Source organism: Lontra canadensis, unplaced genomic scaffold (genome assembly GCF_010015895.1).
Source record: "Lontra canadensis isolate GAN:19392208 unplaced genomic scaffold, GSC_riverotter_1.0 scaffold14, whole genome shotgun sequence".
Classification (NCBI taxonomy): Eukaryota; Metazoa; Chordata; class Mammalia; order Carnivora; family Mustelidae; genus Lontra; species Lontra canadensis.
The window spans coordinates 26,776,174-26,801,484 of record NW_022631008.1 but is presented as its reverse complement, the minus strand read 5'-3'; the positions used below and the strand labels follow the sequence as shown (position 1 = coordinate 26,801,484).

Below are 25,311 nucleotides of genomic sequence, written 5' to 3'. Positions count from 1 at the left end.
GATATTGATTTATGTCCACATTGTTGAAGAAAAATTTGTTGGTAAGACTTGGGTTGTTGTATTGTTTGAAGGATAACTTATTGATAAAACCTAACTATAAAAACTGGTAATATTTTTCAGAGTCCATAGTCTCTCATGGTTCACCTCCCCTTCCAATTTCCCCCAACTCCCTTCTCCTCTCTAACTCCCCTTGTCCTCCATGTTATTTTACAATCTGAGGGGTTTGAAGTTGCGGTGGGTGGGAGGTTGGGGGAACCAGGTGGTAGGTGCTAGAGAGGGCACGGATTGCATGGAGCACTGGGTGTGGTGCAAAAACAAGGAATACTGTTATGCTGAAAAAAAAAAAACCAAAACTGGTAATATCGTACCATCTTGGATACTATATCTCTGATGATTTCATTATTTGAGTTCTATTCTTAAGATTTGGAAAAGGAAATTTGACTAATTCATAGAATAGTTTGTCTTCTTAAGGGATGTGAGAGAAAAAGTGTTCAGAGATTGTTCTGCCTTTTGTATTTTCTTCCTTCTCTGTCTCTCTTCCTTTTCCCCTTCTTGCCTTGATTTTTTTTCTAGATACCAATAAGGTCATCTTGGTGCTACTTCCTTTAATTTGGTAACATATATATATAGGCTCAAGTCTTTTCAGTCTGAAAGTACTATAGTAGTTTCTGTAAACACCTTTAGGGCATTTCCCTTTTGAAGTTCTCAGATATTTTCATTTTTGGTTGGAGTTTTTCTTTCTGTCAAAAAGAGTCGTTTGTGAGCTGAAGGACCTTCTGAGATCTGCCCAAGTCGTGGTATGGTCCTCCCCATCAGCAAGCTCAGAACCTCAAGACTTCTCCTTGATTCAGCCTCTTTGATCTTCATTATTTGTTAACTTGGTCCTGCCAACTCCTTCTATAGAATGACTGTCACAAAGGTTCCTTCTTTTCTCCAGTCTTACTGTTACCACTCTGTTACGGAGAATGTTGGACTTGGAACTGGAAGATTTCGTCTCAGCTCTACTGCCAGCTGCTTGCCTAGCTTCTTCATCTTTAAAATGAGGAGGGCTTAACAGGGTCATTTTACACCCGTTTTGGAACTAACATTCTATTATATAAATCCGGGTCCCTACTTGCTCACACTCACATTGCTGTCACTTCCTCATTGTTTTTCACACCTCTAATCTCAGTTCTTCCTAATGAGATTAATCTTCATATGTAACTTTCATTGCCTGTGGAGTAAAATCTTATATTTCCTGGTCTCCATTTATTCATACCATCATCTCTCTGGTTAGTGGTGTTCTCTCCTTCCGTCTTCAGAGTCTTCCTTTTTTTCACCTTCAGAATCAAATTGGTTACTAAATTCTGTCAGTCCTGCCTCAGAAATGTCTTTTGAATCTGTATTTGTTCTCTGCTGCCACTGTTCTTTTTTTTTTTTTAAAGATTTTATTTATTTATTTGACAGAGAGATCACAAGTAGGCAGAGAGGCAGGCAGAGAGAGAGGAGGAAGCAGGCTTCCCGCCGAGCGGAGATCCCGATGCGGGGCTCGATCCCAGGACTCTGGGATCATGACCCGAGCCGAAGGCAGAGGATTAACCCACTGAGCCACCCAGGCGCCCCTGCTGCCACTGTTCTAATCTAGCTCTTCATCTTCTCTTATCTGGACATTTGACGCAAACTACCAGATGTTTGGTCTGCCACCTTTCTAGTTACCAGAGTTATCTTTCTGAGCAAAGATCAGTTAACTGCCTTTTCTGTTCTAAAAACTTTTTGTTCCTCACTGTTGACATACGAAACACAAACTTTTTCGCAGGACTCACAAAGTCCCTTCCCCTTACTTTTCTAACCTTGTCTCTTGCTCCTTATATCATGCCCCACCTTGCAGCCCTACGAACAGTAGCAGTTTCTGGAATGTGCCTCTGTTATTTTTCTCATGCTGTACTTCTGTCTGCAATTCTCTGACCCCTTCTTCCCTTCTCTGCTTGAGGAGCTCCTCCCTTAAAGGCATCACTCATGGAGTTTACCTTCCCTGAAGCTGAGAGAGAAACATTAGTCTCATCCTCTCTGCGTCTGGTATGCATACATCCTGGGTGTGGGGATGTCGTATCAGAGTTATTTGCTAATGTTTCCTACTCACCCAGAATCTCTTTCCAGGTGGATTGTGAACTTCAGGATATCTAGGGTTGTCAGTCTCTAATTTTGTTCATCCTCGGAGTTTGGACATACAATATTTACTCAGTAGTTTTTTGTTGGTTGATGTAAAATAAAGTAATAAATCTCCTCTGTTTTCCATATAAATAGTAAGAAAAGCATTTTAACCCTATTAGTTTGAAGACTAAAAATTTTTTTTAGGATTGATTTGGGAGAGAGAGAGAGAACGAGCAGAGGAAGGGGCTGAGGGAGAGGGAGAGAGAAAGAATATTCAAGCAGATTCCCCAGTGCAGAGAGCCAGCCCCACACAGGGCTTGATCCTAGGACCCTCAGATAATAACCTGAGTCGAGATCAAGAGTCAAACACTCATTGGACTGAGCCACCCAGGCACCCCATGAAGATTACAATTTTTATCTCAGCCTTGCTTGAGCTTGAATTTCCTCATCTTATCTTGAAAGATGCTTCTAATTTTTTTTTTTTTTTTTTTGTCTGTCGTAGATCCTTAAGACCAAAGATGGCCCAGGGCTGATCTGGATACTTGGTAGTAGAATTGATGGGAGTCAAAAAAGCCTTAGGCCTAATGATGATGATAACAGATGGGGTTTTGGCCTACACTTGTACATACAGGCTGCCAAATGGTACTTTACCATCCTAAAAGTGACTGGAGGCTGGTCACCAAGTTCGGACATTAGTGAAAGGCATGAGACTACCATTTCCATTAAACCGGTTCCTAATATTTCATTCAAGAAATCCTGAACGTGCTTCTTTAAACTTGAGAAATTCTTTCCTGAATTACATTTAAATTCTACCACTGAGCCTGGTTTTCTGCCTGGGATAAAGCTTTCATTTTAAGGCAGCATTTTCTACAACTTGTACAAATATGTGCTGCTTATATTTTCTACTATGCATAGAATTGCTTGCATCATGAGTTTTCTAGAACATAGTGTCTCAGATGGAAAGTTTAATAGAATTGCAGTGTCTTCCAAATTTATTTTTCTATTTTGTTATTACATAATGTTCTTGTTGAATAATTGTTTTTCTTTGTCACTGCTGAGAGGGAAGCCCACATGGTTTTGATATACATTACAGCCATATAGAAGAAATGTCTTTTTTTTTAAGTGCATATTAAATATACCTATGCTTATTCTGCAAAGTTACATGTTTTTGATTCTCCTGGATTTATTTAGTAACCTTTGATTATTATGAATATGCAGTTACTCTAACCATGGTGTCTAATATGCACTAAAATTTAGAAAGTAGTTTCTCTGAAGGCCTTGGAATTGCTTTGTCTGTTTTTATTGCAGTAAATAATAAAATATTTTTATTTATTTTTTATTTTATTTTATTATTTATTATTTTAAAATTAACATATATTATTTGTCTCAGGGGTACAGGTTTTTATTTAGAAGTTAAAGTAATTTAGAAATAAGATCGTTTTAAGAAAGAACAAGCAGGGGCGCCTGGGTGGCTCAGTGGTTGAAGCCTCTGCCTTTGGCTCGGGTCATGATCCCGGGGTCCTGAGATCGAGCCCCGCGTCGGGCTCTCTGCTCAGCAGGGAGCCTGCTTCCCTTCCTCTCTCTCTGCCTGCCTCTCTACCTACTTGTGATCTCTCTCTGTCAAATAAATAAATAAAATCTTAAAAAAAAAATCTTTAAAAAAAAGAAAGAACAAGCGGCCTCAAAAGCCAGGTTATCCTAGCAATGTAGGAAGGGCAAGTGTACCTGCTTTTCAGCCTTGTCACGTAAAAGAACAAATTGTTCCTTCGTGATACTTAATATTATGTGTGCCCGAGACACACAAGCTGTGGGATATGAATCGTCACTACCACTTGGAGAAAGCTTCCAAGAGGGGCAGCACTCCCATAGGTTGAGAGCGACAAAGCCTCCATGCCCCACGTGCTAATCTTTGAAGTAGTTGTGGGCATTGTGGGAAAGGACGCATCTGCAGTTCCATAACTAAGGTGTCAGCATCTGACCAAAGATGGCACTGACATAGTACCGTGGTGAAAGGGAGTCCTGCGTGCCCTCTGGGATCTACCGCTTCTTCATATGGGAAACCTCCAGGGTGCCACCTTATCTATCACTCATCGTCTGACTTAATATACAACAGAAATCGCCATGAGATAATCCACTTTCTTTCACTCTCAATGTCAAAGCTGCAGATAAACCTTAAGTTTGCAGATCTTCGAGTATTTTGCTAATTTAGCAGATGGAAGTTATATTTAAACTTATTAAGTGAAATAATTACTGGGTTTGTTCCTAGATCCCATCCTGTAATTCAGAGTAAAGGCCTATGCTTCAGTTTATTCTGCTCAAGCTTTCAAATTCCTTTGACAGCCTGGATGTGAAATTCAAAAGTCATTAATGTGATGTGTTAATTTTACACTTTTTGACTTACTGCAAAAAAAACCCAAACCCAACAACTTATGGTTTCCATAGCAACAATAACCTATCCAGATTGTGTAATATTCTTTACAGTATTAAAAATAAAACCATGCAATTACATGAGCTTCTGGAGCACTTCATTTAGGGGAACTGGGGATTGAAATATTTGTGTTTTAAAAGATTACGATTTCATTGAAGATTTTGCCAGAGAGCTTATGTAATTTCATTTTAAGAATTTAACAAATTTCTTAAATATTTAGCAATAGTACTTGGCAGTTAAATTAATTATTAAGTGTGAAATTTGCATTGTGAGCATTGTGTTAAACATCTCAGGCGTAAGTGCTCTCGCACATATGTTCACATGTACATTTAAGGTTGGGGGTGGGGAACATTTGGCTTTAATTACATTCAGTTACCTGCTGTTTGTACTTCTTAGTGGCTTCTGGGTAGGCTGGAAAAAGTCTAGTTTTATACTTGGAGGAAACAGTATAGAGAAAAAGGAAAAAGTGATCACTTAAACTTTCCCTAGTTTTGACTTCACTTTTTAAAACATGTCTAAGATAATACTTTGAAGATACTAAGGATTATTTTAGTAGGTGACTATTTTCAGGGTGTCAAATTATTTTGGCTTTTCTCTTTTCCCCTCTAATTCTAATTTAAAAGACAATATAATATTAGCACTGAAGTTAATTAACATATGTTCCTACATCTTAATACAACTGATTTTCATTTTTTAAGTCATCTTGAGCATATGTCTAGATGTATGTATATTTTTATCTGGTATAATGTGTGTGTTTTCTCACTAATACATAGTAAACATTTTCCATTTTCCATCCATGATGATGGTCATGATTATCATTTTAATAATTGCAGAACAGTCTATATCCTGTTGATATATCTGGTGTGTTTTCTGTTTGTCAAAATGCTCCTTAACGGATATAATTGTCAAACTGATGGTGAGAGAAAGTAACTATAATTCACTTACTTGCTCAAACCATATAGATGATTGTGAAAATCTTCAAAAGGCACGTAAAATGTTTTAAAAAGCATATAACAAATAAAGCTCTTAAACTGCTTTTTCTGTGGGGCACCTGGGTGGCTCATTTAGTTAGGTGTGTGGCTCTTGATTTCAGCTCGGGTCTCGATGTCAGGATCTCAGGGTCGTGAGTTCAAGCCCCATGTTGGGCTCCGTGCTAGGTGTGGAGCCTACTTAAAAGACTGCTTTATCTGCTAGTAAATGCACATGGGGAAGATAAGGAATAGGTAAGTAGGACAGATGTGGCACCATTTAGGTGCTATCATTTGAGAAAATCGTCATGGTGTGTTGAAAATTTGCTGAGACTCCAATATAATCAAAGGATAAAACTCAGAGGCTTGGATTATATTCCTCTTCTCAGAACAACCCACAACATGAACCACATTTCTGACATTTTGCTGTGTCTGGTGCTGGTGTCAATATCCTGAGGATTCTGGGTTGCTGTACTCATGTGATACCTTTTTTTTTTTTTTTTTTAAGATTTTATTTATTCATTTGACAGAGAGAGAGATCACAAGTTGGGACAGAGGCAGGCAGAGAGAGAGGAGGAAGCAGGCTCCCCACTGAGCAGAGAGCCTGATGTGGGGCTCGATTCCAGGACCCTGAGACCATGACCCGAGCTGAAGGCAGAGGCTTAACCCACTGAGCCACCCAGTGGGTTACTATTTTTTTTTTTTTTTAAAGATACTTTTTTTTTTTCTTTAAAGATTTTATGTATTTACTTGAGAGAGAGAGAGAGCACAAGCCAGGGAGAGAGGCAGAGGCAGAGAGAGAGGGAGAAGCAGACTCCCTGCAGAGCAGGGAGCCTGAGGCGGGGAGCCCGAGGCCGGGCCCAGTCCCAGAGTCTTGGGATCATGACCTGAGCCAAAGGCAGATGCTTAACTGACTGAGCCACCCAGGCGCCCCTCATGCGATACTATATTTTTATGGACTATATCACCGTTATTGAACTGATGTTTTCCCTTGATTGAGCACCCTGGTAACTACTGGGATTTCGCAGAATCCCTAACCCTGTCTACGTTATTTGGAAAATTCACTGTAACACTAGGTTTTTCCTAGAGTTATTGAGAATGAGATATTGGTGGCTAGAGTTTTAAAGACTTTCCAAGGTTTTTGGTTGAGGTTTTGAGGCTTTTGAATGTTCACTATTCTAGATCAGAAGTAGGGTGACCTTAGGGTGGGTCGATATTCTTCTATAGCCCATCCCTCCTATTAAGTGGTTCTTATCTCTGAAATTACTTTAAACAAATATAGAAGTTTACATCTGTCATTTATTTTTGTAGTTAATGTTTAGAACAGAATGCTTTCATAGATTACAGATAATTAAGATAGGAGTAGAATTATCTTGCAATATGCTCATATTTATGCTTGTTTACTGTTTGAAAGTAGTGCTGTGTTTAGTATCCTGTTTCAATTTTGAATTTTGTGATTTGGCTCTGTCTACTGTTTACATCGTAACATGAATTTTTTTGGTATTTCATATTTCTATAGTTGTAATATTATCAGAAGCAGTAAGCAATGCATGCCTAGTTAGAGTGTTAATATATCACTGAGAAGGTAGTGTATACTTATTGTTTTTGTAGTTATGATTTTGAATTTGAAAATAATGTTTAGAAAAAATAAATTTTTTTGTTTATATGCAGAAAAGATGAAAAGGAATATGCACTGAAGCAAATTGAAGGCACAGGAATATCCATGTCGGCTTGCAGAGAGATTGCAGTAAGTGGATATCAATATGTTACTTATTTTGTTATTGATATTGGATGATGAATGGTATTAATATGAAATAGTTTCATTGATGTATTCCATCTATTTCAAAGATGTCGATTAGTTCAATAATATTTTATATAAGATGAGAAAAGCTGCATAAATTTTTTAATTACTTGAAAGTCACCTTTCAACATTCTTTTCTTTTTTTTTTTAATTTATTTGACAGAGATCACAGGTAGGCAGAGAGGCAGGCAGAGAGAGAGGAAGGAAAGCAGGCTCCTTGCTGAGCAGAGAGCCTGATGAGGGGCTCGATCCCAGGACCCTGGGATCATGACCTGAGCCGAAAGCAGAGGCTTTAACCCACTGAGCCACCCAGGGGCCCCTCAACATTCTTTAAATGATATTTAGGATTTATAATCTTAGGAATACTGAACTACAAGATGATTTAATTAATTTAAATTATGAATTAATATAATTAATAATATAATTAATCAATAGAACTTTTAATTAATACAGTTCATTGTTAATAAAATAATTTTATTCTTGTAATTTTAGGACTGATATATGCCTACAGAGAAAGGGTGATATTAGATATTATGCATATTAAATATATTTTTTTGAAATACATGTTTTAATACTAGATTTTACTGAGTGCTAGAAAAATAGGGCTATCATTATAATAATAAGATAAATCCTTAAAGAAAGATCATTTTTTTGTCTTTATATGACATGCTTGTACATTTAAGAAATGATTGTCTAGGGGCACCTGGGTGGCTCAGTGGGTTAAAGCCTCTGCCTTTGGCTCAGATCATGATCCCAGGGTCCTGGGATCGAGCCCCACATCAGGCTCTCTGCTCAGCAGGGAGCCTGCTTCCTCCCCCCCCCCCCCGCCTGCCTACTTGTGATCTCTGTCTGTCAAATAAATAAATAAAATCTTAAAAAAAAATGATTGTCTATAACAGTAGCTGACGTTTACTGAGTATTTATTAGGTTTACTAAGTGCTTTCAAGACTTAATTAATTTACTTTTCACAACAGTCATAGGAAATAAGTACTTTTAATATCCCCTTTTAACATTATCAGTAAACAAAGGCAAAGCCATAATTATGGCTTTGAAGGCTTACCATTCATTATATTACCTCATTTTAGTTCAGTTTCTTATTTTAGTTCTTTAGTTCTTTTAGTTTCTTTCTCCTGATCATGATATCAGATCTATTAGGGATTTCTGTCTCTAAATTGTTAAATATTTATATTATCTGTGTCCATTAGGTGTTTCAGTTTCTAATTTGGTAACTCTCCACATATTGTTCCCAGTTCCATGTTTCTGCCTCACCCACATGGAAGGACTCCATCACCACTCAGTCAGAGAAAATGTGTTGTGCAAAGAGCACAGGAGCAGGAAATCTGTAGTCCTGAGTGTCTGTTGGCCTGAGTGGCTTATTAGCCGCGAATGCTGGTTTCTTTATTTGTGAAATAAGGGAACTATAAAGTCTCTTCTAGTCATAAATTCTTTGCTTTCAGAATGGGAGGTCCTCGTAGATTGTGCACACTTTAAGGGGTAGAGACTTTGTCTTTTTATCTCCAGTTCCTATGTGCCTGGCACATAGCTGGTGATCCATAAATGTTTGTTGAATTAATAAGTGAATAAACAGGACAAAAAAATTTTCTACTAGCAGTCCATGATCCTAAGTTTGCTTTAGAATATAAATATATTGTTTAAAAAACTTTAGCTTGGCAGCTTTCTATGAAGCATTTGGTAAGTGATTTTTAGTTCCCTAAAATTCTTAAACATATTATCTCAACCAATATGAATATATTGTGCAATTTTGCTCTTTTAGAGTACCATCATTTAGTAGTATTAATTCACTTTCTATGAGTTAATTAGGAGAAAAGAGGATTTTTTTTAAGAGTTTTTTTTTTTTTTTTTTTAAAAGATTCTATTTATTTGAGAGAGAGAATGAGAGAGAGAAAGCACGAAAAGTGGAGGGTCAGAGGGAGAAGCAGATTTCTTGCTGAGCAGGGAGCCTGATGTGGGACTCTATCCTAGGACTCCAGGATCATGACCTGAGCCAAAGGCAGTTGCTTAACCAACTAAGCCACCAAGGCACCCAGGAAAAAAAAAAGCTGATATTTAAGGTATTAGTTATTAGTAAATGAAAGCCTAGTTATAGATGTTGTTTTTGAAACAGAGACTTCTCTATGATGAGGAATCCATGGGTTCCCTTTTCTCTACATCCTCACTAGCATTTGTTATCTCTTGTCTTTTGATGATAGTCATTATATAGGTGTGAAGTAATACCTCATTGTGGTTTTGATTTGCATTTCTTTGATGATTAGTAACGTTGAGCTCCTTTTATGTACCTGTTGACCATTTGTTTGTTGTCTTTGGAAAAATGTCTATTCAGTTCCTCTGCCTATTTTTTAAAATTGGATTTTCTTTTTAAACTATTGAGTTGTAGGAGTTTCTGATACATTTTGGATATTCTTTTTTTTTCTTTTAAAATGTTTTATTTATTTATTTGAGAGAGTGAGCAAGCATGGGTGGGGGGAGTGGGTAGGGCAGAGGGAGAAGCAGACTCCTTGCTGAGCAGAAAGCCGGATGCAGGGCTTGATCCCAGGATTATGGGATCATGACCTGAGCCAAGAATAGGTGCTTAAGTGACTGAGCCATGCAGGCTCCCCTTTATTTTGGATATTAACCTTTTATCAGATATATGGTTTGCAAATATTTTCTCCCATTCTGTAAGTTGCCTTTTCATTTTGTTTATTTTGTTGTGCAGAAGCTGGAAAAGCATGACCCATTCACAGTCTTCATAGTTTTATTGAGAATTTACTTAATAGATCTTTAGAAAGTACGCAGTTTCTAGATTGAGTAGTATTTTATCACTACCTGAATGACCTAGCCCCAGTGTGATAGTGATTTTGATGTAAGTTGAGCATGGATGTTCTTATGTAATGGCTAAGTGAATACATACTTCTTTGTACCTTACAAGCCTGCTAACACAGTTTTGTAATTATTGCTTTATTTAGTTGTTTTTTAGATCATATACAAGAAAAAATTTACAAACAAAAATACATTTATGCTCTTTTTTTTAAACCCATGTTTTTACCTTTACCAGTGCCCTTTACTTTTTGTGTAGATAAATTACTGTCTGTAGTCCTTTCATTTTACCTGAAGGTCTCCAGTTAGTATATTTTTATAAAACAGATCTGCTAGTGATGAATTGTCTCAGCTTTTGTATTAGGGAATGTCTTACTTGCTGCTTCTTTTTTCTTTCCTCACCGGTTCTCCTTTGATTTTGCAGGATAGTTTTGCTGGATATAGAATTATTTGACAGTGTTTTTCTTTTATCACTTTGACTATATTAATCCACTGCTTTCTGGCCTCCCTGGTTTCTGATGGGAAGTCAGTTGATAAATTTATGAGACTCTCTTGTACACAAGGAGTTTTTTTCCTGCTACTTTCAAGATTCCTTTTTTTTCTCCTTTGACAATTTGACTATATGTGTTTAAGTGTGGATCCTCTTTGGAATTTGTTGTGTTCTTGGATGTATAGGTTAATATTTTTCAATAAAATTTAGAAAATGTTTAGCCATCATTTCTTCAGATACTGTTTCTGCCCCTTTCTCTTGTTTTCTCCTGAGACCCCAACATGCACATGTTTATAGGCTTGTTGGTGTCCCACAGGTCTCAGAGATTCTGCTTATTTTTCCTAATTATTATTATTTTTTTCTATTTGTTGTAGACAGGATACTTTCAATTCCCTACCTTCAAGTTTGCTGATTTTTTTGTTCTGCCAACTCTGATATGCTGCTGAAATTTTCGTTTTAGTTGTTGTACTTTTCAACTCCAAGATTACTTTGTGTCTCTTTTAATAGACTTTATTTTTTAGAGCAGTTTTAAGATTATAGCAAAATTGAGTAGAAAGTCTATAGAGATTTCTCATATATTCCCTCCTCCACCTATCATAGCCTACCTCATTATCAACATCCCCCACCAGAGTGGTACAGTTGTTATAAATGATGAACCTATGTTGATACCCAGAATCCATAGTTTACATTAGGTTTCACTGTTGGTATTGTATATTCTGTGGGTTTGGACAATATTTAATGACAGGTATCTGTCATTATTGTATCATGCAGAATATTTCCCCTGCCTTAAAAATCCCTTATGCTCTGCATATTTATCTTATCTGCCTTCCCACCTTGCTTGGCCCCTGACAACCATTGATCCTTTTACTGTTTCCATAGTTTTATCTTTTCCAGAATGTCCTATAGTTGGAATCATACAGTATGTGTCCTTTTCAGATTGGCTTCTTTTACTTAGTAATGGACATTTCAGATTCCTTCATGTCTTTTATGACTTGACAGCTCATTTCTTTTTAGCACTAAATAGTATTCCATTGTCTGGGTGTACCGTAGTGCATTTGTCTATTCATCTACTGAAGTACATCTTGGTTGCTCCCAAGTTTTGGCAATTATGAATAAAGCTTCTATGAACAGTGCATGCATATATGGACATATGCATGTTTTTGTGGACATAACTTTCAGCTCTTTTGGGTAAACACCAAGGAGTACAATTGTTGGATTGTATGGTAGAAGTGTGTGTACTTGGAAGAAACCACCGAACCATCTTCCAAAGTGGCTGTATGGTTTTGTAATCCCACCAGCAATGAATGAAAGTTCCTGTTGCTCTACATTTCTTGTTTCTAGCATTTATTATTGTCAGTGTTCTGGATATTAGCTGTTCTAATAAGTATCTTATTGCTGTTTAATTTGGGACTCTGTTTTAGCTTTCATATCCTGCTTGTATAGCCTTAATGGGTAAGAAATTGGAGGCTTTTTTATCTGTTTCCTGGACATGCCCACAGTTTTGCACATGGGCATAGTTACAGTATTTTTTTTTTCTAGTTGCACTCTTTCTGACCTGGTTCCATTTATAGAAAATTCTGGAAAATGCAAACTAATCTATGGTGGTAGATAGTAGATCAGTGATTGCTTGAGGATGAAATGGAAATGAAAATATTACAAAGGAGTATGAGGAATCTTTGGAGACGATGTAAGTCTTCTTCATATTAATTGTCATGGTGGTTTCCTGCGTGTGCAGCTATGTCAAGACTCATAAATGGTATGCCTTAAATTTGTGCAGGTTATTGCACATTAATTATATCTCAGTAAATTTGGAGGAAAATCAGTAAAGCTGTATGGGTTTATTAGTGGATAAAGGGTCTATAAATGAAGAATTTGTAAAAATTAGTGGATCATAGCCCAGCTGGAAGGATGGACCATCAATAGGAAGTGGAATACTTAGTTTATCCTCGGAAACTGCAGTGAGAGAAGAAATGTTGATGTCAACATATGTCAATTTGCTAGGGAGATGATGAGGTAGTTACATTCTTGTGTGCCTCTTTTTTGTGGGTGTGGTGTTAAGTGATGAGCATTTGAGGTAATTGATGAAGGATATGTGAAAATTTGCTGATCAAAGATAAGATTATAGAAGCATTGTAGTCCACCTAAAGGAGGGGATGAGTCATGGGACCAGTCTGCATGACTGTATGGTTCTCTTCATTAGCAACCCTGTGTGAGAAGGCAGATTTGGATTTTTCTGTTTGATATGGTAGAAGGACAGAGAGTGTAAGGTGGGTGAAGAGGGACTGGACTGTAGATCCAGGGGAATGTAGACAACTCCATAAACCACGCCCCCCTGCCCCCAATGTGAGTCTCCATCCCAGGACCTCAGGATCATGACCTGAGCTGCTTAACCGACTGAGCCACTTAGGTGCCCAGAGTCTGTGACTCTTGATCTCAGGGTTGTGAGTTCGAACCCCATGTTGGGTGTAGAGATTACTTAAAAATAAAATCTTTATATATATACATACATATATATATAAAATATATATAAATGTAAATATATATATAACTCCTGAGTACTCTTCAAAAAATAGAGCTGTTCCTAAAGAAAGTGAAGACAGACGGAAAGGAAAATTAGTCAGGGAAGCAGGGCAGAGGCATAGGCTGAGGAGGGAAGAGAAATAGAGAAAACCTGACTTCCTATCATTCTTGCTATCTTCTTGACTGCTGGTTTTCATTTGCCGTTTCCTCATTCACCTCTGCACAGTTTTGTCCAGACTCTGTGTTAACTGCCAGCACCCAGCACCGATGATTCCATGGTGACAGGTGACAGATGGGATCAGCTGTAAGGTACTGTCCCTTGCAGTTTTTCTGCATAGCACAGAGTGGACAGGGCGGAATGGCAGTTAACAGACTTGCCACCATTTCTTCACCTCTCTTGCCACTATGGGGGTGTAACAGGCCACTATGTAAACTTCAGTGGAATGCCTGAAACTTACCCCTGTCATCAAAGAATAAGCTTTTGCTTTTTTAAATGTGTGAAATGCAATTGATAAAATGTACATTTGCTGTGGATTCCTTGAGAAGAACTTTAAAATGTCTATGAGGAAGGTTCCAGTTCTTACTAATATATTTCTTTTTATCAACCTTAAAACTTTTTTGTTAAAGTTTCTTATATTGAAGGTTGAGAAATACCTGCTTATTCTCATCAAGATTAATTATATCCTCTCAATTGCTTTTATGTTGCATGGAATACAAATTTTTCCTTATATATGTGTCCAGCTTTATAGAGGTATAGATTTGTGGAAATAGATGTGTAATTCAGGTATTTTACCCTTTCTATGAAGGAGACAAAATCAAACTATAATACTAAGTTTTTGTGAAAACCACTAAAAGTAGAAAAGTTTTTTTTCCCAGTAGACTTTTAACATGATTATTTAATAATTATTTTTATATAATAACTATATAAAAAGTTTGGCATGATTTTAGGATACTAGAACTAAATAAATTATGTATGAAATTGCCTTTGAGCAAAATCTGTTCTTTGGTGTGGTCCTTGTGTTCTCCTTAGAAACAAACAAAAGTTTACTTTTGGGACTGAAGACTCAGCATAGATTTTTTTTTTTCCTTTTTAAAATGTGTTTTTTTCTTGCAATGATTGAATAGTGATATTTACTACTTTTCTCATATGTATGTATAATATATTTAGCTTTCTTGGCAAAATAAATATATTCTTGGTGATTCTTACAATGAAAAATAGGATCTTGTATGAGTTGGGGATAGGGTTTGGGATTATTTTAGGATGAATCTGGGAAATGGATATAGTGTCAGTTGATAGGGAGGAACCATGTATTGCACTTTTCATTTCCTTTCAAGAGCTGAGAAGGTAGAAGGGAGAGGTAAGAGGAGTGACAAGCAGATTCCTCAGTCTTGTGGATCTGTCTGCCTTACTATATATGTTAGGTCACGAGTCTCTTATAATTTATCATTGTGTGTGTGTATCTGTGTGTGTGTGCTTCTATTTCAATCCACTTTGTTTTTTCTGAGAAGACTAGCAGTAAATCTTTGTATTCTCAGAAGCTGACTTAAATACCTATTGTTGGGGCTTCTGGGTGGCTCAGATAGTTGAGCGTCTGCCTTTGGCTCAGGTCACGATCCCCGGGTCCTGGGATCAAGTCCCACATTGGGTTCCCTGCTCAGCGGGGAGCCTGTTTCCCCCTTTCCCTCTGCTGCTTGCCCTGCTTGTGCTGTCTTGCTCTCTCTGTCAAATAAATAAATAAAATCTTTTAAAAAAAATAATTAATTAATAAATACCTATTGTTTCCAGTGCTAGAAAAGAGGCGGGTCATGTAGGTTTCTGAGTTTTTTTTTTAATAAAGGTAACTAAGGTGAGAAGGAACAGTTTTGGAAAAGATAAAATTGGTTTTCCTCACCACTTTTTTATGTGTATGTTTGTGTGTGTGTGTGTGTGTGTTATGGTGAGGGAAGATGGATTGGTATGGTAACATGGGTCATATATGTAACTGAAAACTCACCCACTTTTCAGTCTTCTTGTTTAGGAGAATAGACTAGTTGGTTGGAAGCAGCGCCTTTAGGGGCCTGTGGTTTCTGTAGTTCCTTTCTGTCTGTGAAGAGTGGGTGTGTAATTGGAAGAGTTGGCTTTTTGCTGTATCAGTATCCTCCCTACTAAATAAATCAAATAAATTAGTTATTTCAATTCTAAAAATATAAAATGATTAATTTCATCTTCCCGCTCTAATTAGATTAGATTTAATTGACTATTCCCTATTTTTTTTAGTGTTGCTTCTTTTTCTCTTAAATAATATTGAATCAAAATTATACTAGGATATTTAGTATCACTAAATATCTCTGAAAATAATATCACTGAAAATAAATCTGATAGTGGTATAAAAAGGGCTTATCTTACAGCCTGAGTATAAATGCACAGTAAATGGTTCTTATTACTATTATTATTATTACTGACAGTAACAACTTTTTCCTATTTAAACTCTAATCAAAGAAAATATAATTTTTAGTTGAAATTGTTTTCACTGGTCATTATTTTTATTATTTTAAAAATTATTTTTATTATTTTAAAAATTATTTTAAGGCTCTATACATTTAATTTTTGAAGCATATTATAGAAGATACTAAATTATAAAATTTAACTTAAATTTGGTAACTTAGATTCAGAATAAGAGATCAAAGTAGGAAGACTTCAAAAACATTTTTTAAAAAATGGCTTTGGCTTCAGATTGTAAACTGAGAAGGAATATGGACTTTCAATTCAGAAAGACTTGGAGTCATATCTGCACTTCACCATTACTTCTTTTTTTTTTTTTTAAAAGATTTTATTTATTTATTTGACAGACAGAGATCACAAGTAGGCAGAGAAGCAGGCAGAGAGAGAGGAGGAAGCAGGCTCCCTGCTGAGCAGAGAGCCCGATGTGGAGCTCGATCCCAGGACCCTGGGATCATGACCTGAGCCGAAGGCAGAGGCTTTAACCCACTGTGCCACCCAGGCACCCCTTCACCATTACTTCTGTATGTCTTGGGCATGTTGCTCTTCAAGGGCGCATTTTCTAGGTAGCTGTAGAAATGAAGCTATTTTAATTAAATTAATTATATTGACGTATAATCGGAATTTTAAAAATGAAGCTCTTTGAACAGGGAGTTGGGTTATGTCTTGAGTTGCCTCTAGGGCTAGCATTTCCAAGGAAGCCGACCATGCAGCCACCCACAGATTGCCCAGATTTCTCAGATTCTCTGAGCCTCTGAGTCTCTTGCTTATGTTCCAGGTCATTCTCAGCTGTACCGTGGAACCAGAATATCAGCTAAATCACACGAAATACTTGGACAAATACTTTTTTCCAGATATGTTCAAGAATCTTAACAGTTCTTAGGAGGGAGGAGTTGCCCGTGAGAGCAGAATCTGACCTTAGCATATATTTTAGTGATGTACACTACATGGGCCTCTAAGCTCTTGGGTTAAAATATGGCTAATTTCTAATTATGTTTCTAGTTCATCCTTCAGACTACTTATTCTGATTTATTTGGATTTGGAATTAAACATCCAATCTCTCTCTCTCTCTCTTTTTTTTGGCCTAATAAAAATTATTCATAACCCAACTATTGAAATACCTAATTTCTGTGAACCTTAGTTTCTTCCTGTCTAAAATAGGATTGATGGTACCTACTATCACAGCATTTTTAAAGCATATAAACGTTTTAGTTCATAATCAGTTCTCAGTGAAGTTTAGGTTTCCTCCTTTCTCTTAAGTTGAATTTGTCAATGTGATGCAAAGGTAAGTTGTTAGTGGCCTTAGCTTTGATCAGTAATAAAAACAGGAGGCCAGTAAATACACTTGTAAAAATTCAATTACTTCACTGTTGTCTGTGAATGCTGGATTATATTTAAAACGTACTTGTAGCAGCAGATATGATTTTGCCCTCATGCCCCCATTCCTTCAAATATATCAGTCAATTAACAGAAATTGATCACTGCTCTTTGTAATATAGTGTTGCTTGCTGAGAGAATACAGAACAGGGTTTTTTTGGAAGATGGATGTCTTTATTTCATTTATTTAAAAAAAGATTTATTTGTTTATTTAGTTGAGAGAGAGGAGCGCATGTGAGTGGGGGGGGGAAGGGGCAGAGGGAGAGAATCTCAAGTAGACCCCGCACTGAGTGCAGAGCCCAATATGGGGCTCAATTCCATGACCCCAAGACCATGACCTGAGTGAAAACCAGGAGTCAGACGCTCAACCTACTGAGCCATCCAGGTGCCCCGCTAAGTCTTTAGTTTTTAAGCCAGTTGTTTGAAATGTCTTTTGCTTCAGGGAACACTGATGTAAGTCATGCCCAGGTTACCAGTCTACTGTACCAACACCTGTTTACCTGTAGGTAACTGAGCTGTGGGACTCTAGTACTGCCGTACCTGAGCACTACTTATAACGTTGTTTTGAGGGAGAAACATGTTCATAATTAAAGTCTTATATATTAGGCTATACCTTGCGTTGTCATAGTTTTCTAAAAGGAAATAGGCTCTTCACATCCAGGTCACTGGCCAGGGGTCTGAGGCATTAGAAACTAGAGTAGGGATTAGGGAAGATTAGCCATAGTGTTACAGGTTAGGGGGCTTTACAGCAACCAGAAAGAAGGGAAAGAATTAGTCTTATCCAAACAGTGAGGATTGGGGACTAGGATTTTGCCTGGGAGAAATAAAGGAGGGCAAGGATAATGAGGGAGCTGAGAAGACTGGGGACGTGGGAGGCAGCTGGGGTTTCAGGAAGTAACCAGGTAAATGAGGCATGGAGGTTCTTGGTCAGTCAGTAGCTGTCTTGAGTCAGTAGAGAGCTAGTGAATGGGGTAATCTAATGTGATAGGGATCAGAAACAGGGAGAGCCCATAATTAGGGTTTGATACAATAACACATGATAGCTAAGAATTTAGTATAATTAGGCAAAGCAGCTTAGTTACTTCAAGTACCAGTGGATTATCATAATGACATAGTCTCATATTACTGTTCGGTTACTTTGGCTTTATATCTCTTTTTCTGGTGACATAAGCAGTTCACATTTTTAATACAGGTCTTTGAGTTAAATGACCTTGCACCATTCTGATGGTTTGTTAAGATGAAATAGAACGTTAGGGCGCCTGGGTGGCTCAGTGGGTTAAGCCTCTGCCTTAGGCTTAGGTCATGGTCTCAAGGTCCTGGGATCGAGGCCCTCATCGGGCTCTCTGCTCAGCAGGGAGCCTGCTTCCCCCTCTCTCTCGGCTTGCCTTTCTGCCTACTTGTGATCTCTCTCTCTCTCAAATAAATAAATAAAAGTCTTAAAAAAAAAGAGAGAAATAGAACTTTAACAGATACAAACTAGAGTTAATAGACTGCATATTGAAAGGAGGAAGATTATTGTTCAGAAACAGGTAATTCTATTTTTTTAAAGATTTTTATTTATTTTAGAGAGAGAGAGAGAGTGTTTGTGTATGTGCGTTAAGTAGGGGAAGGGGGTAAGAGCAGAAGCAGAGGGAGAGAGAATCTTCAGGCTAACTCCTGCTGAGCATGGAGCCTACTGTGGGACTCCATCCCAGGACCCTGAGATCATGACCTGAGCTGAAATCAAGAGTCAGCCATTCAATTAACTGAGCCACCTAGGCATCCCTCGATAATTTGGTATTATTATAAAAGGCAGTGTATAATGGGAGTGGGATGAATTGATTAAACATAAATGTTGGCTTACAGGCTTCTGAACATACTCAGCAACTCAGTAATTTTGAGGTTTGAATAGGCTGCTTAGGAGAAATTCATTCTAACTGGAATTTCTACAGTTTGTAGATTTTACTGATATTATTAGACAATACAGCATTCGAATAGTTGACAGTAAGTTAGCATTTGGAACTGAATAACTGCCAGAGAATTGAAATTTACCCAAGATAATGCTAAGTATTCTTCATAGTAAAACCATATCAAGAAGAGAAAAAGATATTTGAAAATCTTATTTTCATAGTAGTAATAACAGATTTGAGTACAAACTGCTTTGTCACCTTTTTTTCTAAGTTCTAATTTTTCTTTTTTTTTAAGATTTTATTTATTTATTTGACAGAGATCACAAGTAGGCAGAGAGGCAGGCAGAGAGGGAGAGAGGAGGAAGCAGGCTCACTGCCGAGCAGAGAGCCCGATGCGGGGCTCGATTCCAGGACCCTGAGATCATGACCTGAGCCGAAGGCAGAGGCTTTAAACCACTGAGCCACCCAGGCGCCCCTCTAAGTTCTAATTTAAAGATTTATTTATTTATTTATTTGACAGAGAGATCACAAGTAGGCAGAGAGGAAGGCAGAGAGAGAGGGGGAAGCAGGCTCTCCGCTGAGCAGAGAGCCCCATGTGGGGCTCGATCCCAGGATCCTGGGATCATGACCCGAGCCGAAGGCAGAGGCTTCAACCCACTGAGCCACCCAGGCGCCCTCTAAGTTCTAATTTAAAAAAGAAGTTTTTTTCCCTTCCAGATTGTCTGCCTATCTGCTAAGTGTGCCCTACCATCTTATATTAAAAGAATCTGATTGAGAAGCCTAATTTTATTTTTTTAAATTTTTCTATTTTTTAAAAAAGATTTTTTAAACTTATTTGACAGAGATCACCAGTAGGCAGAGAGGCAGGTAGAGAGAGGGGCTGGGAGGAGGGGAAGCAGGCTCCCTGCTGAGCAGAAAGCCCAATGCGGGGCTCGATCCTGGACCCCGAGATCATGACCTGAGCTGAAGGCAGAGGCTTAACCCACTGAGCCACCCAGGTGCTCCGAGAAGCCCAATTTTATTTGTGGTTTTGGTCTTTGGATGTTGTTGGCATGGTGTATGGTGTTTACTTTAAGTTAATCTCCCTCAGAAAGAATTCTTAAAGTTAGGTTTTTTTTTTTTTTTTTTTTTTCCCGTGAGCCCAACATAGGGCTTGAAATCATAACCTTGAGATAGAGACCTTAGCTGAGATCAAGAGTCAGATGCTCAACCAACTGAGCCATCTAGGCTCCCCTAATCTTAGGTAATTTTAATCCAATAGAAAAGGCGTCTAAAGAATTAAATAAGAACTTTAAAAAAAAAGTGAAACATTATTGGCCAATAAATAAAAAAGATGCTCAATTATGTTACTTGTCAGAGAAATAGAAACTAAAACCATAATAAGGTATGCTTTTTGCCCACTAGATTGGTAACAGCATCCAGTATTTGCAATGATTTGGAATACTGAAATTGTCACATAGTGCTAGTAGAATTGTAAATTATTATATTACAGCACTGAGGAAAACCTTTTGTATATCTAGTAAAGTTAAGATACACATGCCTTGTTATCCAATAACTTCCTTCCTAGATGTAGATGCTGTAGTAGTACTCCTTAATGCCAGTTGACCTAATTAATTCCCCTTTATAAGAATTATTGTATATTGGGACGCCTGGGTGGCTCATTGGGTTAAAGCCTCTGCCTTCGGCTCAGGTCATGATCCCAGAGTCCTGGGATGGAGCCCCGCATGGGGCTCTCTGCTCAGCAGGGAGCCTGCTTCCTCCTTTCTCTCTCTGTCTGCCTCCCTGCCTACTTGTGGTCTCTGTCTGTCAAATAAATAAATAAATCTTTAAGAAAAAAAAAAAGAATTATTGTATAGTTCTATTTACTATCCTGAACTGAAATTTATAGATAATATAACCTATTTTCATGCATAACTAAAAACATAATGATAATGATAAACCTTTATTATGAAAAAAGCAAAAGAAAGTAGTTTGTAATGAAATAACATATTTAAATATATAAGAATCAGGCTATTTTTTTTTCTTCTTTAAAGAGAGGGAAGATGGGGAGCGGCAACGGGAGAGAGAAAGAATTTTAAGCAGGCTCCACACCCAGCACAGAGCCCATGGTGGGGCTCAATCTCACAACCCTGAGATCGTGACCTAAGCTGAAATCAGAAGTCTCATGCTTGACCTACTGAGCCACGCAGGCTGCAGAATCAGGCATTTTTATTATGATATCTAAATGCTAATCAGATCCTAGATGCATACCTAATTGTGAAACATGGAGTTGGGTTGCAGTGTGTGGTTTTGGGTACCATTGAATTAGCACTGTTTTTTGTGTTGTGCTAACGTATATCATGGTGTATATAAATTGATTAACTTGTGGGCTTCACAGTGCGGTAGGAGATTCTCATTCCCCAGATTTTTACCTTGAATCTGGAATGTAAGAGTGAAGCTCATTAGCACATTAGATAATACTTTTATCTTGTCATTTGATTTTTCACTTCACTTACTACTTCTTCTTCTATTGTTTATCCTATTTGATATTTCTCTTTTTATTTCTGCCTTATTTCTTAGGTATTTTCTTTTTTTCTGCTCTTTGCCAAAAGCAGATCTGTTCCACAACTGTAGCCACAAGACTATGCTTGTTTTATCTGTTTTTCTTCTTATTTGGGACTGTCTTCCTGTCTGTTCAGTTATGCAAGATATGTAGGTTTTTACTCAGAATTTTCCCAGAGGCATAAGGAAATCCTTTATTATATAAACAATTGCTCAATTAAGTTATTAATTAACAATTGGAAGTGCTTTTTTGAAAACAAAAATTAATAAGCCATTGGACTTCTTAAAGTTGAGATTCTCATTTTTGTGGGGATTTTTGTTGTTGTTCATAATACATTAAAGGTATTTTCAGTATAGATTCACTCTGCCTTCATAATTTTTAGGTCAAGGATTGTGTCTGATATATTTACTCTTGAATTTTTGGAATCTGTTTAGTACAATGCTTGGAACAAAGTGGCCTCTTAATAAATTATTGAATAAATGCAACAGTTTGAATTTGTTACATTAACAGTATTAACAATTGTGTTTGTTCTGAAGTTTTCCCAGTATTAGAAGATTTTAAGCTTTCTGCTTAAGCCAATTATTATTTGAAATATAAAATTAAACTTTGTGGACTATTTGTATTATCTAAAATTTGGGATCCCTTCTGATTCTCCTTCCCCTAACTGTGTGTGACTTAATGGATAAGTGACAGAAATAATATGTAGATGAATAATTATTTAAATAAGTTGATTTTTCATGAAATATTTGAGTATTTGTTGTAATTGAGGAAGAAGCAGTGAACAAAATTTTTCCTTTTCCTTTAAAAAGTTTATAGTTTTGAAGGACACAGATAAGAAAACACAGATTTCAACACAATGTAATCAGTGTTAGGACAGTTAAGCACAATGCTGGAAGAACACATAGCCTTTACGAAGGAGTCGGGAGGGCTCTGTAGGGATTTTTGTGGTTGTGTAAATCTGAAGGACACTTTGGAGCTGGCTGGGTAAAGAAGGGAAGAAGTGGGGAAGAGCATTTGGCCTAAGGAAACAACAGATGGGAAGGCCCAGAAATGAGAGAGAATGAGCCTGGATGCTCTTAATTTTATGAACAAGTATGTTCTCAAAGTACACTGTTTTAATTCTCTTAAGCCTACTAAATTATTAGTTATTGCAAGAGCATTATATAAATTTCTATTGTGTTAAGCAACTGGAATTTTGGGGTTTAATTACTACTGTAGCTAGGGTCACCTTCAGTAATGTCTGAATGATAAATTTGCTATCCAAAGTTGAAACAAGAAATTTGTGTTAAGGATAATTTTTAAAGTAAACAATAGATGAACTGAAAAGGATCATCTGAGTATAAGAAGATAGAGAGGGAACATGGAGATGGAGCATGGCAAATGAACTGTACTTCCATCTGTAATACATGAAACCCAATAACGTTTAAAGTTAAGTCAAGAATAGTGATATAAACGCTTAGAGATAGGAAATAATTAGGAGAACCCAAACCAGAAAAAGTCAAAAGTGGTTGTATATAGGGAAGGGGAGGGATGATCAGAGGATTGTTAGATTATAATCTCTGCTATGTTGTCTTGTTTTTGAAAATTATAAATATATCATTTTGATTAAAAAATTAGAAGTTACTATACATCCACTGTAATGGCTAAGATTAAGAAGAGTGATCATCGTTGGTGAGGATATGTAGTAACTGGCACTGGTGAAAGTGTAGAATGGTATAGACACGTTGGTGAAAAAACTTGGCAGTTCCTGATGAATTTATCCATAGACACATTGTCTGACCCAGCAATTCCATCTGTAGGTATATAATTCAAGAACAGTTAATGCATACAAACATAGGACACTTATAGAAGAATGTTCATAAAAGCTTTATTCATAATAGCCCCAAACAAAACCATTCAAATGTCCATCAATCAGAGAATGAATAAACAATTTATGGTATATCTATAGGCAAGATTACTACTTAACTCTAAAAAAGAAAACTGATACAGTAACAAAGATGAATATCTGAAATGTTAAGTTGAATAAAAGAAGCCAGACTCAAAAGAATATATATGGGTATGATCTCTTTTTTATGAAATACAGGAATGACAGAAATTTCTATTGTGATAGAAATCAGAATTGTGATCGCATGGGGTTGGGGGAAGGGTTGGGTAGAAATGGTACATAGGAACTTTATGGAGTGATGAAAATATTCTCTGTCTTGACCTAGTTGATGGTTAAATAGATGTCTATGTTTGTCAGAATTCAAGCCGATCACTTAAGACTTGTGTGTTTTACTATATGTAAATTCTACCTCAATAAAATACTAGTAGTATAAAAAATACAAAATAAAGACTAGAGAGTTTGGTGCATTAAGGGAATAAAAGTCTAATATGGTTGGGTTGAGAGAAAGAGTTGGGGATAGGAATGTTATGTTAACAGGGCTGGGCCATCTTGAATGGCTGTGTAAATTACTAAGGCTTATCCTAAGAGTATCAGGAAGCCATTGAAGGTTTTTAAGAGAGACAGTATTAAGTTTGATTTCATTTATCTATCTATATACCTGTCTATTTAAAGATTTTATTTATTTATTTGTCAGAGAGCGAGAGAGCGAGCGAGCACTAGCAGGGGAGTGGCAGGCAGAGATAGAGAAGAATCAGGTTTCCTGCTGAGCAAGGAGCCCCATGTGGGACTCAGTCCCAGTCCTCAGATCCTCAGCTGGGATCATGACCTGAGCTGAAGGCAGAAGCTTAACCGCCTGAGCCACCCAGGTGTCCCATAAGTTCGATTTAAAAACCATCCTTGCCTTTTCAGTGGATTGGAGGGGGGGCAAGAATGGATGGAGGAACACCTGTTGAGAAGCTTTTGCTGAAGGCAAAATGTAAGATGATAGTGGTTTGTGTTGGAACATAATAAAGGGATTGGAGGAAGCAGACGTTTAGTGTTGGGGAATGCAAGAGAGGACAAGGCTGACCACAACGTTTCTTTCTTGATCAGCTTGGTGGATGACTGAGCAAAAGAGCAGAGGTAGGCAAGAGGTTGACCTGAATTTCACAGATTTGATTGCTTAGTTTTGGGAAAGATACAGAAGATGATATAATAGTAATATAATTAGACTAAAATTATTACAGTCTTATAATTAAGACTTTCTGCCGAAGCTCTTCATTACCCGTTCTTCTCTTTTCTCTTTATGAAGACATAGATGATTTGCCATTCACAATCTATATAAAATACAACTAGTGAACAAAGTATAGTTTATACAAGTAGAGAAAGCTGGGTGGTTTTATTCAAGGGAATAGTTTTCCATGTAACTCTCTATATTTAATATTAATAGTCAACCATATAGTATTGAAGCAATCAGACTCCTTCAGGGGAGGGACTGCAGAGGGTCCAGTGCTATTATATTCTTTTTAAAATTGAGATATAATTCACATACCATAAAACTCATCAGTTTAAAGTGTACAGTTCATTGATTTTTCATATATTCACACAGTTGTGCAACCATCACTACTAACTCCAGAACATTTTCATTACCCCATAAAGAAACCCTGTACCCTGCAGTGGTAGTCATGTCCCTTCCCTGCACTGCCCTCAGCCCATGGCAACCACTAACCTACTTTCTATCTTTATGGATTTGCCTGTATCCTTTCTAAATCAGCCTATCTCCATTATTTTCACAGCCGGTCATTCTACAGTCCAGAAATTCTTAAACTTTATGGGCCTGCATATTGCCTGGGGATCCTGTTCAAAGATAGCAATCCATGACATGGTTCTCTCCCTTATGGAGCTTATATGCTGATCATATGCTGGTTGGGAAGACAAGACACTTTTTTTTTTCAGATTTTATTTATTTATTTCAGACAGAGAATGAAAGAGAGAGAACATGAGGT

General features: G+C 37.2%; 1 protein-coding gene across 4 annotated transcripts in view; it reads left to right on the top strand.

Annotated features, from left to right (window-relative positions):
* Positions 1–25,311, top strand: part of CDK19 (cyclin dependent kinase 19) — a 163,878-nt gene that overhangs the window by 56,067 nt on the left and 82,500 nt on the right. For all 4 annotated transcript variants that reach the window (XM_032858319.1, XM_032858318.1, XM_032858317.1 and 1 more), the window contains exon 2: positions 7,198–7,273. In XM_032858319.1, coding sequence (XP_032714210.1) covers positions 7,198–7,273 — 76 coding nt within the window. The remainder of the gene's footprint in view (positions 1–7,197; positions 7,274–25,311) is intronic.